The 20359-nt window shown below is 33.8% G+C and overlaps 1 protein-coding gene across 1 annotated transcript; it reads right to left on the bottom strand.

The window, feature by feature from the left end:
• Positions 1-1741: 1741 nt before the first annotated feature.
• LOC147072954 (uncharacterized) lies at positions 1742-13935 on the bottom strand. Its single transcript, XM_085945894.1, has 4 exons — positions 13851-13935; positions 5389-6857; positions 4585-4819; positions 1742-1752 (listed from the first exon to the last, which is right to left on the bottom strand). Exons 1-4 carry the CDS (start codon positions 13933-13935, stop codon positions 1742-1744), a joined length of 1800 nt encoding a protein of 599 aa, XP_085802020.1.
• Positions 13936-20359: the final 6424 nt, after the last annotated feature.

Here is a 20359-nt window from a genome sequence, read left to right as displayed (position 1 = left end):
CAAAGGACCGAGACGACTTAGCTGTTAGAGACTACCCACAGTCCGATTCGGTACATGAGAGTGAAAGTGTCGAAGATCGTCACCTATCTAGGCGTCAAAATAGACACAATGTTAAATTTCCTACACCATGCCGAAACCCAAGTCCACAAGGCTGGGGTGGCCTTCCAGAGGATCGGCCGCATGGCTGGTGAAGGATGGGGCTTAAAAGTAAGGGCGCTCAAGATCGCCTACGGCGCCATTTTTATGGGAATCGCGGCTTATGCCGCCAGTGCTTGGTGCCCGCGCATTCCCAAAAGTGTCAAACTTAGAATCTCTCTTTTAAGAGGACAGCGCATCGCGCTTCTGTCCATTACCAAGGCCTACCGTACTACCTCAACTGACGCGCTCCCGGTCCTGGCCGCATTCATTCTCCCACTTAACCTGCATATTCAGGTCAGCGGCGCTTCAATATTGCTCCTCAAGGGCGAGGAGGCCGACGTTGGTGATTTTCACCTCTCCCCCCCCCTCGGCTAGCTGGCGAAGGAGTAGCATTATTGAGGCGCAGAATTAGACTCATGCCATTAAGACCTGGCAGCGAAAGTGGGACGAATCGACCAAGGGCCGGCACACATATACGTTTTTTCCAGACATACAGTGGCAAATGGAGATAACCAAATATCTGACTCCAGACCATTACACCAGTCCATTTGTGACTGGTCATGGTGGATTCGCTGGCAAGCTCTTTGAGCGTCTGAGTATGTGCTCCGAACGGGAGGAAATACTCAGGTCGGTCCAACCAGCTGTTGGACCCATCGGCCCGTCCGACTTGATTGCTACTAAGGCCAATTATCTTGCTTTCAAAAAATTTGCGGCGTCTTACTACGGGCGTGAAGATCTCTTCACATAAATTTTGCTGCCTGTATGATTAGCTTCGTTCTTTAATTTAATGAACAAGTAGGCTCATTTTCTTTTTAGTAATTTCCATGTGTTTTTTCTCTCCCTGGCACTTTGCGATAGAGTAAACTCAGTAAACTCAGTCAGAGCTCACTTTGAGCGTAGCAATCTAAGTCTTGGGCATCTTCTCCCAGGACACTCCCAGGCCAATTCTTAGATGCTTCACATCACCAATTGATGGGTCCCGTGATACTCTCGATTAAGACCGAGGGTGGTACGGGGCGGGTTTGGTGGAGGGACTTTAACTTCAATGTTCCAAGATGGCGGACGATCACAACGCCACAAACGTCAGAGTGGCAGATGCCAACCACAACAACTGTCCTCGCACTATCACAAATGTCAAAATGTCACTGTCCACGTCAACTGTCAAACGCTTTAAGCACACTAAATTTATTACACTGAATTTAGCACTGACTCTATTTCCAAGTTGTGGATCCGGTGAAGTTCCTTCAGTTTTTCACTGCCCTATTTCTGACAGATGCTTGCCAACACGACAAGTATTGTCACAGGTCCACGTTGGGCTCGCCAAACTTGACACCCGGAAGTCCGGGTAGGGAAGGGAGTTAGGGCCGCACAGCCCGATCTGATCTCCGCGCTCGACTCTCCTCTCGGCCAGGCGTCAATTACGCCCTGGTAGCGTGCCGTCGGTCGGCACGTGGGAGTCACACGACCAGCTTCCTCCCTTCGACTAACTTAGTGATTGAAATTATTTAGGGCGGTCAATTGAAGCTGGGTTTTGGTGTTTCGGTAGAGCACGTTCAGTGTAAGGTTAGGTTAGGTTAGGTAAAGATGCAGGATTGACAGTTGATTATGTTGGATCTTCACAATGAAACACACAAAGACAAAAGAGAACATGACAAAACAGAACACGACAAAACAGAACATGACAAAACAGAACATGACAAAACAGAACACGACAAAACAGAACATGAAAAAACAGAACTTGACAAAACTGAACACGACAAAAGAGAACATGCAAAACAGAACATGACAAAAAAGAACATGACAATATAGAACATGACAAAACAGAACACGACAAAACAGAACATGACAAAAAAGAACATGACAAAATTGAACATGACAAAACAGAACACGACAAAACAGAACACGACAAAACAGAACACAACAAAACACAACAAAACAGAACATGACAAAACAGAACACGACAAAACAGAACATGACAAAACAGAACTTAACAAAACAGAACATGACGAAACAGAACATGACTAAACAGAACATGACAAAACAGAACATAACAAAACAGAACATGACAAAACAGAACATGACTAAACAGAACACGACGAAACAGAACATGACAAAACAGAACACGACAAAACAGAACATGACAAAACAGAACACGACAAAACAGAACATGACAAAACAGAACACGAAAAAACACAACATGACAAAACAGAACATGACAAAACAGAACACGACAAAACAGAACATGAAAAACAGAACACGACAAAACAGAACACGACAAAACAGAACATGACAAAACAGTACACGACAAAACAGAACATGACAAAACAGAACACGACAAAACAGAACATGAAAAAAAAGAACATGACAAAACAGAACATGACTAAACAGAACACGACAAAACAGAACATGACAAAACAGAACATGACAAAACAGAACATGACATAACAGAACATGACAAAACAGAACATGACAAAACAGAACAGGACAAAACAGAACATGACAAAACAGAACATGACAAAACAGAACTTGACAAAACAGAACATGACAAAACAGAACACGACAAAAGAGAACATGACAAAACAGAACATGAGAAAAAAACATGACAATATAGAACATGACAAAACAGAACACGACAAAAGAGAACATGACAAAACAGATCATGACAAAAAAGAACATGAAAAAAAGAACATGACAAAATAGAACATGACAAAACAGAACACGAAAAAACAGAACATGACAAAACAGAACATGACAAAACAGAACATGACAAAACAGAACACGACAAAATAGAACATTACAAAGCAGAACACGACTAAACAGAACACGACAAAACCGAACATGAAAAAACAGAACACGACAAAACAGAACATGACAAAAAAGAACATGACAAAATAGAACATGACAAAACAGAACACGACAAAAGAGAACATGACAAAACAGATCATGACAAAAAAGAACATGACAAAAAAGAACATGACAAAATAGAACCTGACAAAACAGAACACGACAAAACAGAACACGACAAAAAAGAACAAGACAAAAAAAAACATGACAAAATAGAACATGACAATACAGAACACGACAAAACAGAACACGACAAAACAGAACACGACAAAACAGAACATGACAAAAAAGAACATGACAAAATAGAACATGACAAAACAGAACACGACAAAACAGAACATGACAAAAAAGAACATGACAAAATAGAACATGACAAAACAGAACACGACAAAACAGAACATGACAAAACAGAACACGAAAAAACAGTACATGTTAAAACAAAACATGACAAAACAGAACACGACAAAACAGAACATGAAAAACAGAACACGACAAAACAGAACATGACAAAACAGTACACGACAAAACAAAAAATGACAAAACAGAACATGACAAAACAGAACACGACAAAACAGAACACGACAAAACAGAACATGACAAAACAGAACATGACAAAACAGTACACGACAAAACAGAACATGACAAAACAGAACACGACAAAACAGAACATGACAAAACAGAACATGACAAAACAGAACTTGACAAAACCGAACACGACAAAAGAGAACACGACAAAACAGAACACGACAAAACCGAACATGACAAAACAGAACACGACAAAACAGAACATGACAAAACAGAACATGACAAAACAGAACTTGACAAAACCGAACACGACAAAAGAGAACATGACAAAACAGAACATGACAAAACAGAACTTGACAAAACCGAACACGACAAAAGAGAACACGACAAAACAGAACACGACAAAACCGAACATGACAAAACAGAACACGACAAAACAGAACATGACTAAACAGAACAAGACAAAACAGAACATGACAAAACAGAACATGACAAAACAGAACATGACAAAACAGTACACGACAAAACAAAACATGACAAAACAGAACATGACAAAACAGAACATGACTAAACAGAACACGACAAAACAGAACATGACAAAGCAGAACAAGAAAAAACACAACATGACAAAACAGAACATGACAAAACAGAACATGACAAAACAGAACATGACAAAACAGAACATGACAAAACAGAACACGACAAAACAGAACATGAGAAAACAGTACACGACAAAACAGAACATGACAAAACAGAACACGAAAAACAGAACATGACAACACAGAATATGACAACACAGAACACGACAAAACAGAACACGACAAAACAGAACATGACAACACAGGACATGACAAAACAGAACACGACAAAACAGAACACGACAAAACAGAACATGACAAAACAGAACATGACAAAACAGAACATGACAAAATAGAACATGATAAAACAGAACACGACAAAACAGAACATGACAAAAAAGAACATGACAAAAAAGAACATGACAAAATAGAACATGACAAAACAGAACATGACTAAACAGAACAAGACAAAACAGAACATGACAAAACAGAACATGACAAAACAGAACATGACAAAACAGAACACGACAAAACAGAACATGACAAAACAGAACTTGACAAAACAGAACATGACAAAACAGAACATGACAAAACAGTACGTGACAAAACAGAACACGACAAAACAGAACATGACAAAACAGAACACGACAAAACAGAACACGACAAAATAGAACATGACAAAACAGAAAATGACAAAACAGAACACGACAAAACAGAACATGACAAAATAGAACCTGACAAAACAGAACACGACAAAACAGAACACGACAAAAAAGAACATGACAAAAAAGAACATGACAAAATAGAACATGACAAAATAGAACCTGACAAAACAGAACACGACAAAACAGAACACGACAAAAAAGAACATGACAAAAAAGAACATGACAAGATAGAACATGACAATACAGAACACGACAAAACAGAACACGACAAAACAGAACATGACAAAACAGAACATGACAAAACAGAACATGACAAAACAGAACATGACAAAACAGTACACGACAAAACAAAACATGACAAAACAGAACATGACAAAACAGAACATGACTAAACAGAACACGACAAAACAGAACATGACAAAGCAGAACAAGAAAAAACACAACATGACAAAACAGAACATGACAAAACAGAACATGACAAAACAAAACATGACAAAACAGAACACGACAAAACAGAACATGACAAAACAGTACACGACAAAACAGAACATGACAAAACAGAACACGAAAAACAGAACACGACAAAACAGAACACGACAAAACAGAACATGACAACACAGAACATGACAAAACAGAACACGACAAAACAAAACACGACAAAACAGAACATGACAAAACAGAACATGACAAAACAGAATATGACAAAACAGAACATGACAAAACAGAACATGACAAAATAGAACATGATAAAACAGAACACGACAAAACAGAACATGACAAAAAAGAACATGACAAAAAAGAACATGACAAAATAGAACATGACAAAACAGAACATGACTAAACAGAACAAGACAAAACAGAACATGACAAAACAGAACATGACAAAACAGAACATGACAAAACAGAACACGACAAAACAGAACATGACAAAACAGAACTTGACAAAACAGAACATGACAAAACAGAACATGACAAAACAGTACGTGACAAAACAGAACACGACAAAACAGAACATGACAAAACAGAACACGACAAAACAGAACACGACAAAATAGAACATGACAAAACAGAAAATGACAAAACAGAACACGACAAAACAGAACATGACAAAATAGAACATGACAAAAAAGAACATGACAAAATAGAACATGACAAAATAGAACCTGACAAAACAGAACACGACAAAACAGAACACGACAAAAAAGAACATGACAAAAAAGAACATGACAAGATAGAACATGACAATACAGAACACGACAAAACAGAACACGACAAAACAGAACATGACAAAACAGAACATGACAAAACAGAACATGACAAAACAGTACGTGACAAAACAGAACACGACAAAACAGAACATGACAAAACAGAACACGACAAAACAGAACACGACAAAATAGAACATGACAAAACAGAAAATGACAAAACAGAACACGACAAAACAGAACACGACAAAAAAGAACATGACAAAAAAGAACATGACAAAATAGAACATGACAAAATAGAACCTGACAAAACAGAACACGACAAAACAGAACACGACAAAAAAGAACATGACAAAAAAGAACATGACAAGATAGAACATGACAATACAGAACACGACAAAACAGAACACGACAAAACAGAACATGACAAAACAGAACATGACAAAACAGAACACGAAAAAACAGAACATGACAAAACAGAACACGACAAAACAGAACATGACAAAACAGAACACGACAAAACAGAACATGACAAACTAGAACATTACAAAACAGAACACGACAAAACAGAACACGACAAAACAGAACATGACAAAAAAGAACATGACAAAATAGAACATTACAAAACAGAACATGACACAACAGAGCACGACAAAACAGAACACGACAAAACAGAACATGACAAAACAGAACATGACAAAAAAGAACATGACAAAATTGAACATGACAAAACAGAACATGACAAAAAAGAACATGACAAAACAGAACATGACAAAACAGAACACGACAAAACAGAACATGACAAAACAGAACATGACAAAACAGAACACAACAAAACAAAACACGACAAAACAGAACATGACAAAACAGAACACGACAAAACAGAAAATGACAAAACAGAACTTGACAAAACAAAACATGACAAAACAGAACATGACTAAACAGAACATGACAAAACAGAACATGACAAAACAGAAGAGCTAGGGGAAAAATGAAACAATAATTTTTGTAGAAATTATTTTTTAATTAAATTTTAAACGAAATACATATACTTACTTTTATATAAATATTTAAAAAAATCGATTTTTAAGTGAAATAATTAAGGTATTATAATATATACTTTCATTTTTTTTACAATACGGTTATTTTGAAAATAATGCATTTTTTTATAGAGTATATAAAATTGCATAATGTAATCACTGCATGTTGTCCATTTGGCGTAAATTAAAAACTAATTCTAATTAATTTAAATGTTATAATAAATGTATTATTTTTAAGAAAACAATAATAATGGATACATTAATAAATTGATATAATCATGCAGAAGGGTTATTTAACTATATTTGGCTCAAAACTTTAAGTAGGGGTAAAAAACAATTCAAATAACGTTGGTTACAGTGAAGTGGATTCTTGTATATCGTTCCTCGGTCTGTCACTTTCTAGTATGTATCGTTCGTTTAGTAAAGCGCCGGCTAGATGGCAGTGACTTGCCTGCACGGTATAGTTTGTGCAAACTACTTTTACGGCACTTTTCAGTTTGCGTGAGCTACGGTTTTCCCGTCCATGCCAGTGCTCGAAATGGAAAATTTCACGAACAGGAACGCTCGACAATTTTCCAAAAATGTGTGATATTAAATATAATAATATCTGTAACATAAAAATATCTTTTAGTTTGACATGATGTACTTTTTTCATCATCATCTTCGCCCAATACGCTATTGGCTATAAAAATTAGTGGTAACATACAAATATAGAGTCATTTTAGTTTACGAAATCTTTTTCTAAAAAATACATTAATAATTATACAAATATAAATAACTAAACGTATATGAATCTAATTGGAGTGGGAAAAATTATTAAAATACATGAAATAATAGACAAACTTATCACAATTTCCCATTGGTTTCGTTAGCAGTTTGAATAAAAATATGCAACTAAGAGTGGATAGAAATATGAGTGAAGATTTTTCGGTTTAAACAAAATACATGCCGCTATATTAAGAGCTCTGATTTTTCGTAAATTCGAAATATTTTGATTATGGTAAACTATTTTTTAATCAAATTAAAATCCATCGTATACGAAAAAGCAAGGGCATGGTTTTTAATAAATTAATTAAAATAGTATGTAATACGCATGATTTACAAATATAGCATTCTTTATTAAATATGAATCATTTTAAACAACCTCAGAAGTGTAGGCACATATTATTAGAAAAAAATATTTACATCATGTGGACATGTAGGATAATTTATTCTAATAGGTTTCCAATGTTATAGAAATTGTTATATACAGGGAAATTTTTCATATATTTATCTCATTGGATTCTGATTGATTTATTTCAATATTTTTATTTCGTATTGTACCTTAAACAATACAAAATTTTTTAACATGCATACGATGTTCACGAATATGTATATTGTATATATGTATATTGTAAATATATATGTTATATGAATATGTATGTTATATAATAAATATTTAACCATCAAAGACACAGTTCATTCAACCCGAAAAATATCCATATAAAATTAAAACAATAAAAATGTATGAGGAAATGATATTTATTTTTTTTGTCACTCAATGTAAAATATTATAATAGATTAGGATAAATAATTATTATCTGGCGATTCCGTAACGTTGAGTAGGTAGGTAAAACAGCAAATACGTATGTTCTGGTCACAGGGAAAAGCATGACTGTATTTACTATTTAATATGAAATATTTGACCCCCTTAGAAATTATTAAACAACAATTTAAACTACTAAGTACCTACAAAGAGTTTTTAAACGATGTCAGAGCACAAGTTTTTTGGAAATTTAAAAATTTAGCAAAGCAGCTGCAATAGTTAGGCTTTTTCATGTATGCAATAATAATTATTTAGAACCCAACCCATCAACCTTGGTCGATCCAGTGATGGATGAAGGCCTCCCTTATTTTATTCCATCTCTCTCGGTACCTACTTACTTTTTCAGTGCAAAGTATTTCCGCTGAACTTCATCAATTCATCAATAATGTAAGAAATATAAAAAATAAATTAGTGTAGAGAAGCAAAGCATGGGGGTTAGGTAATGGGAAACCAAAAAAACACAACTTAAAATGATTAAATTTGGAAAAATAAGGAGTCTAATTTTGTCGCTTCCTCTGATGAAAACGCTTATCATTGGCTGCATACAACTTAATATTGATAAACGACCAATGAACGAACCCGATTGCATTATGTAATACAAAAACTATGAACGCGTCAAACCCATGTAAATTTCGCTAACATAGTAATATGATAAATGGACAATTCGGTCAATTATGGTTGTCTCGATACAAAATTTAAAGTTTCATTACAAAAAACAATTGCCTACCACTGCCGTATTGATCATAAACGTGCTCAAGAATTTCAACCCTCGGTAGGACAGATATAGTATACCTATCTCGGTAGATATTTAGGTAGGGAACGTAGTTTTATTCACACTATTTTTACTATGTTATTTTTGTGCAATATTTAACAAATTAATTAAGTCATTTATACAGTAAGAGTAAAGATAATATATGTATTTAATGTGTTTCAATTAAAGTCATAGAAAATTCAGTGGTTCTAAAGCAGTAAAATTAGTTTTTAATAAAAAAAATATTTATGTTTTTGTACCTTTCAATTCATTTTCGTAAATTTTAAATCTAACCCGGAACGTAATAATATTAAGTATGACGCTTGAAGATTTTACTAGACGACTCGCTGTCCGTCGGATATTTTACGAACCGGTACGCCATTTTCGAGGTTTTAACGAACAGGAACGCCATCCTTGGAAATCCCACGAACAGGAACGGCGCTCCGGGGCATTCCGCTCCATTTCGAGCGCTGGTAAAAGTAGTCATTATTTGTGGCTTAAATTCTATTAACAGCAGTCGGAATTTCTATTGTTTCTTTAGTTCATAATAGCATATCGTCTATGTAAGTTTAATACCGCGGAAGAACCATTTGTCAAAATGTTCAGGAAGGACAAAAACCTTGCAATTTCGTCAATAAAAAAAGATAAAAAAATTAATTTAAATGCAGTTTATTGTGTCTTCCTGTTTTATATTAGAAAATATATTTTTACTATCGTATGCGTCTGTGGAAATTAATTGCCACAGGATTATTTTGTAAATCAGTTGGACCTTACGCGGTATTGCCGCAACTCTCCGTTCGTCCGCTGTATTGGATCAGGGATATACGCGGTCTTGCTTGCTTCTTCAGTATGGATAATTCATGCGCGGTATTCATTTTAACCGAGTGCTAGTGGTCTATTGGTCAATTTCAAAATTTGAATGAACCACTCAATGCGCCAAAAATACATATTTTGAACATATTGGCTCATACGCGGTATTGAACTTACATAGACGATATCTCATTTGTTGCCAGAAATGAATGTATAAATTTTTCATTTTTTTAGTTGTCTTGATTCATCAATAGCGATGAGGCCGATTTTTTCACGCTTCCAAACAGTTGTCATTACATCAGGTATGTTCACATCTTTAACTGTTGCAAAAGCTTTCATAATTCATATCAAAATATATATATAATATATAATTATTATGTCCAAAATCAAAATGCTCGTCTGTCTTTTTCAGGAACTTTGTCCCCACTTGATATGTACCCAAAGATATTAGACTTCAATCCCGTTGTGATAAGCTCATTCACCATGACCCTAGCACGATCCTGCCTACTACCTATGGTAAACATGTTATAATTTCACATTTTTAATGAATCGCATATGTTTTGTTAAAAAATGTCAATTTTAAACGTGGCTTATCTCTGAGTTTCCAAATGTATTCAATTTAAATTGAAGTAATAGTAATGCATAAATTGTAGTGAAAATGTTAAAAAATCAACAAAGCGGCGCATAGATTAGAAATTAGTGTATTATCTGAGAGATTTACGGGTAATAATAATATGTAATATTATATTACACTAAACCGACGTGGGCAAATGCGGCTCTTCGTTGGGTTAAGTGCGGCTCCCAATATCTCTTGATAAAAATATAGGTATTTTGTTTCTCCATTATACTTGTATTTTCGCAAGTTTTCCTTTAAATTAATTAATTAATAACTAATAATTTTCCTTTAATTCAATTGAATTTAAATTTTAATACTACGTGAGAACGTGACTATGATGTGGCCTTTATATATATGAAAATCCAGAATGTGGCTCTCATTGACCTCATGTATGCCCATCCCTGTACAATCCCTGTAAATTTTAGTTACTTCAATACCAGATATATATATCAGATACTTCAATAATTACTTTCCACTCTGCATTATGTGCATATTTGCTCAATGGAACTTATATTATTATCTACTGTTTTCTAAATCATCAAAATTTTCTATGTCCAGAGTTTTCTGTGTTTGTGTTCGGAATTTTTTATTGGCAATTTTCGTGTCCAGAATCTTCCGTACACCGATATGTATTGATATAATATTATGACACTATTTTTTGTTAACTTGTTTGACTTAAAATAAATCTGTAATGCAAAATAACTTGCAGTTATTTTAATTTTTAGGGTTAGTAACCCCTTTTTCAGCATCCCTACTATATATTTAGGCTTTGAAAAGTTAAAGCTATACTTCAGCTGAGGAATGGTCTGAAAAGATCGTGACTACGCGACGCGCAGATTGTGCAAACGACGCGTGCCGAACAAAACATAATTTGTCATAAAAATTCAACATGAATCCATTTAATGTTATGTTTATTGTTATATTAGTAATAATAATAATATATTGATATGTTTTCTTTTTCGAGTACATGCGTAACGTTTTTTAGTCATCTTTACACGATATAAAAATATATTCTTCCGACGCCATGACACAAACAATTGACGTGCTCACATCTCAACTGCTGCTCTCCAATTGGCGACGAGTGCGAAATTTCGTCCCACCTATTGTTGAAAATTATTTGCCGTTTCACTGATGTATGCTCTTAATATCATCTGTGTTAATATTACTGTATACATAAAATGCAAATGGTGGCCTGGTGTTGACACGCTTGCTCGAAATGCAAAGTTTTATTTTTTATTACAGATAGTGTCAAAAGGCAGTGATCAAGTTGCGATATCCTCGAAATTTGAAACACGTGAAGATGTTGCCGTCATACGAAATTATGGACAACTTCTTGTCGAGGTATGTGCAACACTGCTCCACAAAAATATTTTTACAATTTTTCTGCAATATCTTTAATGTCCAAATCGGATTTGCACGAAAATAACATGTATCCGTTACGTGAAGCGTTACACAGAGATCGCCGTCAAATTATTCTCTTGCTGTGTAGAGCCTATTACGAGACAGTAAGATGAAACTATGCCTGCCTTTAAAATGCAGCGATACACATTTACTCTTTCTCTCACTCCCGCAGCAGGCTGTGAGTGTTGCAATACAAATCAAGTAATACGACAAAGCAGTGCTCGAAATGGAAAATTTTACGAACAGGAACGCTCTATAATTTTCCAAAAATGTGTGATATTAGATATAATAATATCTGTAACATAAAAATATCTTTTAGTTTTACATGATGTACTTTTTTCATCATCATCTTCGCCCAATACGCTATCGGCTATAAAAAATAGTGGTAACATACAAATATAGAGTCATTTTAGTTTACGAAATCTTTTTCTAAAAAATACATTAATAATTATACAAATATAAATAACTAAACGTATATGAATCTAATTGGAGTGGGAAACATTATTAAAATACATGAAATAATAGACAAACTAATCACAATTTCCCATTGGTTTCGTTAGCAGTTTGAATAAAAATATGCAACTAAGAGTGGATAGAAATATGAGTGAAGATACTTCGGTTTAAACAAAATAAATGCCGCTTTTTTCAAAGCTCTGATTTTTCGTAAATTCGAAATATTTTGATTATGGTAAACTATTTTTTAATCAAATTAAAATCCATCGTATACAAAAAAGCAAGGGCATGGATTTTAATAAATTAATTAAAAAAGTATGTTATACGCAAGATTTATAAATGTAGCATTCTTTATTAAATATGAATCATTTTAAACAACCTAAGAAGTGTAGGTACATATTAGAAAAAAAATATTTACATCATGTGGACATGTAAGATAATTTATTCTAAAAGGTTTCCAATGTTATAGAAATTGTTATATACAGGGAAAATTTTTCATATATTTATCTCATTGGATTCTGATTGATTTATTTCAATATTTTTATTTCGTATTGTACCTTAAACAATACAAAAAAATTTAAAATTATACGATGTTCACGAATATGTATCTATATTAATTATGGAATTATTTGATTTAAGTTATTAAATGTATTATTATATTAGTTTAACCATCAAAAACACAGTTCATTCTACCCGAAAAATATCCATATAAAATTAAAAAAGAGTTATAATTGACCGCTTCGTTGTAACAACATATTTTTTGCGCTCTCAGCATTTTTAAAGAATACCTATTATCATTTGTTGGTATTAACAGTCAGTCAACAATGCCAACTAATGACAAATATGTTCAGTGTGTGGATGTGTCGGTTCCTGAGAGAACATTGCTTTTGGTGGAATTATTAATGAAAAAAGTGGAACAGCTGGAAGAAAAAATTAATAATTATTCGAGTTTGTGTCAGTGCGTACGTCTTCCCCCGCTACCGCCTGCCGCTCCGCAGTTAAAACCAAAGCCACTAATTGCACCGACGCTAATCGGCGTAATCGACGTTAATGCAGCTGTTAATGAGCCCAAACCACTGACAGCTCAAAAACACTCAAAGACCCGTGCAACAACAATAATAACAAGATCACAAAAAATTGCCGGAGATTTGAAGGACACAACTCGTGCAAAGGAGACTTCAGCGGGAAAGCGAGATGTCACTCCCAAGGCCTCGACGTCTCAGAAATCTGATGGGACACCGGTATCAGCAAATGATGTGTCTCTTGGAAACTCCACTACCGGTGAAGAATGGTCAACGGTAGTGAAGAGGAAGAGGGCAGCCATTGCGATTCGTGGTAGCTTTGGTGGGGCGATGAGGGGGGCGGAGGTGGTTAAAAATTACCACTTCTACCCCTTTCATCGCGACACCACAGTTGCGAACTTGAACGACTATATTAAAAAAATTACTAATTGTACTGCTGATTTCACAGTAGTTAAATTGAAGTCAAAAGGTGATTACGCTTCATTTAAGGTAGGGATCCCTACTAAGCTAAGTACGTTGGTTTTGAAGGCGGAAAATTGGCCCCGCCATTCATATATAAAAGAATGGGTTGCCAGGATGGAAACACCACGGCTACCGAGTAGCTGACTTAATAATAACAATAAAAATAAGAATTGCCCTAAGCAATTATTATTCTACTACCAGAATGTTCGGGGCTTGAAAACAAAATCTGTCGATTTTTTGAGCAATGTTTTGGCTGATGACTATGACATCATAGGGTTAACTGAAACATGGCTCAATGATAGTGTTTTTAGTCGTGAATATTTTGGAAGTGAGTACTCAGTCTTTAGGAGGGATCGAGACTCCGGCGCAGGCCACAGGCAGGGTGGGGGTTGTCTTTTGGGGGTTAGAAGTATGGAAGGGTTACAGGCCGAACGTTTCCGTGCTTTGGAGACTCAAAATGAGGACCTTTGGGTGAAAGTGACCTACGACGGAGACACTATTTACGTTTGCGTCATTTATTTTCCACCAGCAAGTGACTTGGAGGTGTATAAGTGTTTTATTGAGAGTATGCTATCTAATATCAACTTAATTGGAGATAGAAAGATTATTGTAATGGGAGATTTTAATCTAAACTCAGCACGTAGTGGTAAAAGAGTCAGCGATGACCTTGAATTTCTATCTTCTGTTTTTGGATTTTCTCAGCACAATGATGTCTCTAACTCTAGCAATGGACTTTTGGATAGGGTATTTAGCAATATCGACTTATCGCTTTCACGATGCACATCTCCTCTTGTACGCGAAGATGTGTACATCCAACTTTAGTTTTTCTGCTCAGGTTTCGGTCGACTCGTCCGCTTCAGACTCCAATTCCCTCTTACAAAACCAACCAATTCGGCGGGTGGAGGTTTGAAGGTCCGCCTTCTTCAAGCTACTTTACTCATTGATGAGTGAGTTGGACTGGAGTGAGTTGCTCGAGATTTGTGATGTGAATGAGGCGGTACAATGTTTTTACAATATTGTGTATAATATTTTTGATCAATGTTTTTCGAGGAAGTCGCCATGTCGTGGTGGAAGGCGATACCCGAGGTGGTTTTCTCGGGAGATTATTGGGGACATTAAGGTCAAGCATAACTATCATACAGTATGGAAGGCTGGGCAGGGAATGGAACGATTTGACACCGCGAACTGGCCTCCGCCGATTGGCCTCCGGTTATTGGCCGCCGGTACAATCGGACACCGACCCAATTGGACTCCGGGACGATCGGACGCCGGTACAATCGGGCGCCGACCCAATTTGACACCGGCCCAACTGGCCGCCGGGAGATTGGACGCCGCACGGCTGAATTAAATGCGCAAAGGAAAAGACCTACGTAACGACTTGGTAGAGAAAGTAGACACGACACTTTAATATGCTTCTATCTACTTAGTGATTGTACCTTATACATTTTTCGCTTATGATTGATAATAATTATTACTTATGCTTTATGCTGTTTATAAAAAGAGAAGAATTCTTTCCTCGTCAGAACTTGAAGATGTGCATAATTAAGTAAGTAATTTATTGTGTATACCTACCTATTCATATTAAAAAATATATATAAGTATATTAATAATGAATTGGTTAGTGAAAATAATATTTTTCGGCGTTTTCTCGATTTCATGTTATTATAATTGAACTTAATATTTATTCATCATCCGTAAATAAGTATTTTGAAGTTTATGAAATTACAAACAATATAAGTAGGTAAAATACTTGAAAGGTATCTACATATTACATTATATATTATATTATTGTTTGAAATGTGTTGGTCAATCGATCTTTAATAATTAGGTACAATTTATATTAATCAAGGCGTTTACGTAATAAATAAAATAAGTCTATAATAATTAACAAACTATACCGTATTCAGTACCTACATGTATTCTGTACCTACATTATTATATATTATGTTGACAAAGCGAATTTGTATGTAGGTGCATATTATTGTCAATAGACTATCGTTTGAAATAGGTGTTAGGTATCTTCGGCTTAAAATTGCTTATTCTATTTTTATTACTAAACGTATTTTATAAAAAACGCGCTAACTCACATTAGATAAATTTCAAGAAAAGTTGACTCAAAAAATTCAGCACGTTGCATGGGTAAATGAATATTTTTTCATAGTGTGGTATATTTTTTTACATTATTTTTAAAATAACTGGAGTAGAGTGTACTAGATATTAATTTAAGTCGAAATGTTCATATGTTAAAAATTTCACCTTTAATTTAAAATGTGTACACATATTTTTGTTGAAAGATAAATAGTATGGCTAACATTAATACATTATTATAAACATTATTATGGACGCTAAACCAAGAGATGTTACGGAGACTTGAAGCTTTCGAGATGTGGCTGTATAGATGCATCCTCAAAATTTCTTGAACTGACAGAGTGACAAATGTTGAAATTCTCAATTGAATGGGAAAGGACCAATGAGTTCTACGTAGTATTAAAACCAGGAAACTACAGTACCTCGGCTACATTATGAGAGGACAAAAGTACAGTATTCCCCAACTTATCATTCAAGGAAAGATCAATGGTAAGCGTAGCAGAGGACGGCGCCGCATATCGTGGCTTAAAAACCTCCGTGATTAGTACGAGTGCATCTCCACTGAACTATTCCAGGTAGCAGACGACAAAGCTAATATTGCCTTGATGGTGTCCGACCTCCGCTAGGGGATGGCACAATAAGAAGAAGAAAATAAATATTTATTTCTGAAGAAAATCTCACAAATGGAAAATTCACTGTTGGAATATGAATACGTATAATATAACAAAAACAGTAAAACAAAATAGCAATAAGTAGCAGTGTAAACTTAATAATTATATATCCTCTTTGACAACAAAAGTAAATACCACCACCTGTCACCTGACAAAGGCTACTAAAAACCATCCACACATTATATATATGGTGGATACAGAATGGTGACATGACTTGGGAAGATAATAAGAAAATAAATAATCTAGGAAAAAAAATTATATTGACTGGTGAAACATTTCACCAAGCATGGATTTATATTTTATGAGTTGTATTGTTTTGTGTAACTACGTCGAAATATATAATACCTATTATATTAATCACTAGGAAGCCGATGTTTGTAATAGGGAATTATTTTTAATTTATCTGTGGAAATACCTGGGTACGTGGGAAAGCCCCAGATATTTAAAAATAATCTGATCTAACTACCTCATTAGCTCGATCAGGGGTTAAAAAATGATTGGCCTTTGTCATGAGAATTATACAAAATATTATAATAGTGTTAAAAATATTTTTAATAGGACAAGAATTTCGAAAAATGTCTAACTCATCGGCTAACAGTCTAAGAGCCGGCAGTCCAGTGAATTCGTCCAAAAATATCAGCAAAATATAATATAAAACATTGGAGGGATCCTGAAATCGATAATTCAATACCTACTTTGATTTAAAATACAAAAGCCGATTGCCAATAAGTAACGCAATTTAGAAAGTGCTTCAAAGAGAATTATAAAAGCATTAACTCACTTCGATACAAATAGATAGGACTCGTATAGCTTAGTGGCCAGAGCACGCATCTGGGCGCGAATCCTGTTGGATGTCGTATTTTTTTAGTTAGGTTAAATTTAATAATACTGGGTAATTATTGAGTTTGGAAGAAAATAAATCATTAAATCGACATTGACTGATTATATTGCAGCACGTATTTATAAATTAAATAATTAGTATAACACAAATTATGACTTAATAAGTAGAATTGAACAGTAAACATATTATTAAATATATCGATGACCCAATCACATGAACCTATTTTAACTGCAACCGGTTTCGTCCACCCAGAGGCTAGTCTAGTCAGTACGATAAAAATTGCGTTTTATTAAATTAAATCAATAATAGAATTCATTTCCACCATGAATTTACAGTTAACATAATTAATAAAATAAATATTATATTAAACAGAATTATACGAGTGAACACAGTTTGAAAACCCCTTTTTTTGAGAAAAAATAGGTTTAATAGTATTATTTCGATCAGGGTTGGCAAACCTTTTTACGTACGTGGGCCAAAATTTCCCTATTATAATTGTTCGACTGTCTGACATACCGAGATTCATGAGAAAAAAATGAAAAACAGTTTATAAGAATGCTATTGAAAAAGTTTAAAGATTATAATTGAGTTCTTGAGATTCTATTTTCACTGTGTTTCTAGCCGAAGGCTAATCTTTTATTCGTTCAATAATTTTTTCCTTGTTTTCAAAATTTCAATGAGATCGTGGAAGCATTTTAGCAACGCTTCTTTCGTATTATTATATTCCCTATCACTAACTAAGCGGTTTTCCGTTTTTAGCGATTATATTTGAGGTAAAATAATAAGCAGCTCTTTATATTTGAATGACTGCCGATAAATTTCACCAAGTTGTCATCATTGTTGGATAAATATTTTTATTTTTCATCTGTCATTTTTGCCTGACTTTCTTTCTGACAAATACCATATTCGCAATGGAAGGGCAGATTATGAGCGAACGCGGGCATGGAAAGTTAGAGTGTGACACACACACTGACAACGAATGCAGTCAATTTTAACTTATATAACAAATTCATACAATAAAGTAGGTTAAAACTTTATCACCTACCTATTAAGTCAATGATCACAATAAAAAATATAACAATAAATAATAATAAAAAATTAACAAATAAATTATGATTAGTTGAAGTATTTGAAGTGAAGTGGAAAAAAGTAGCATGTAAGAATAATATCGAATATTTGTTTCACAAGATTGATATCATTGATATAGGTATCTTATTAGTAACCTCCGTTAAATTCCCAATACGTTTCTATGTTCCCAGAATTGACAATTTTACACCTCTTGAGTGTAGTAAGTATTTTTATTGATTACATTTACTAATGATCTATTATTATGTTTTGACGATTAATACTCATATCGAATGTATTATTAGTGAGAAGGTAGGGTTGTTTTTACAAACACTTCAACTATTCATAATTTGTTTGTTATATTTTTATTGTGAACTTAATGGTAGGTGATAAAGTTTCACCTAATTTATTGTATTACTTTATTATATAAGTTAGAATTATTAACTGTGTTTATCGACAGTGTGTATTTACCTTTGGGAAAATGCACATAGTGCCCGAAGGTGCCGAAAGGCGAAACTCGGATCGCAAAAAACGACTCAAATGGAAAAGTACAAAACTTCAATCCATTAAAATTTATTCGTTTAGTTTACTTACATTCAAATATATAGGTATGTTGAATTTTTGAGAGGTTATTAAGAAAAGTAGTAAAATATTCGGTTAGGTAGAATATATTAAAAGTGTATTTACATTACAAGTTTTAGGTAGATAGGTAGGAAGGTACCTAATATTGTATTATTAGGTTCCTCCATTTATTCCTTTATTTTTATGGAAAGTAATAAATATTTTGTGTAGTTTTCGTATGTTATTTTGTTATGAGGTTTTTTAAGATGAATATGTACGTATATTATGTTATTTAAATATCATAAGTAGGATTATATAATACCCATACGATGTGTATTTATGAACTGCATTTTGTTTTTATATTATTAAAATGTATTGTCTAAAATAGGTTGTCATTGAAAATAAATGTATTGATATAATTGTCGTTTTATTTATCAATTTTGCTTAGCACTGCATAATATTGTGTTTTATTTTATTTTATTATTTAATATAGGTACGGTCTTTTCATCAAGGCTTTACTGTGAGTTAATACCGTTAAAGAAATTCATATGTAAGTATTATTATAAAAATATAACTTAGCAAATAGTGAATATTATTAATTACTATAAGGTTACTTTACATATTTATCCATCAACCTACTGAAATATTTACAGCAGATTATTTTCTTAAATATTTAAAGATATTTTTATTTACCCTAAAACACACTTTAAAATGTATTGTTTTAATTTAAGAAAAGTCTGAAAGAATATTATTTTCATTCAAACTGGCTGGATTTAACTAATAAACTAGAAACAGGCAAAAAAAATAAAAAACACACGACGAAATAAATAACAATAGCTTTAGTGTTTTATGGTTGTATTTTAAATCATATACATTTAATAAACTTAAAAAAATACCATATACGAATACATATATTTTGGTTACTGTTTTTATTTGGTGTTTTTCCTCGCTTTGAGTTTCGCATAACATATACTTAATTATCCCCTTTATAGGGACACCTACAAATTCGTAAATATAAATAAAAATACGTAAATTTAA

The sequence above is a fragment of the Rhyacophila brunnea genome, unplaced genomic scaffold (assembly GCF_057557595.1).
Source record: "Rhyacophila brunnea isolate RB1 unplaced genomic scaffold, BYU_Rbru_1.0 scaffold_19, whole genome shotgun sequence".
NCBI classification, from domain to species: Eukaryota; Metazoa; Arthropoda; class Insecta; order Trichoptera; family Rhyacophilidae; genus Rhyacophila; species Rhyacophila brunnea.
The sequence above is the reverse complement of the archived record's forward strand: the minus strand, read 5'-3'. Positions and strand labels throughout refer to the sequence as shown.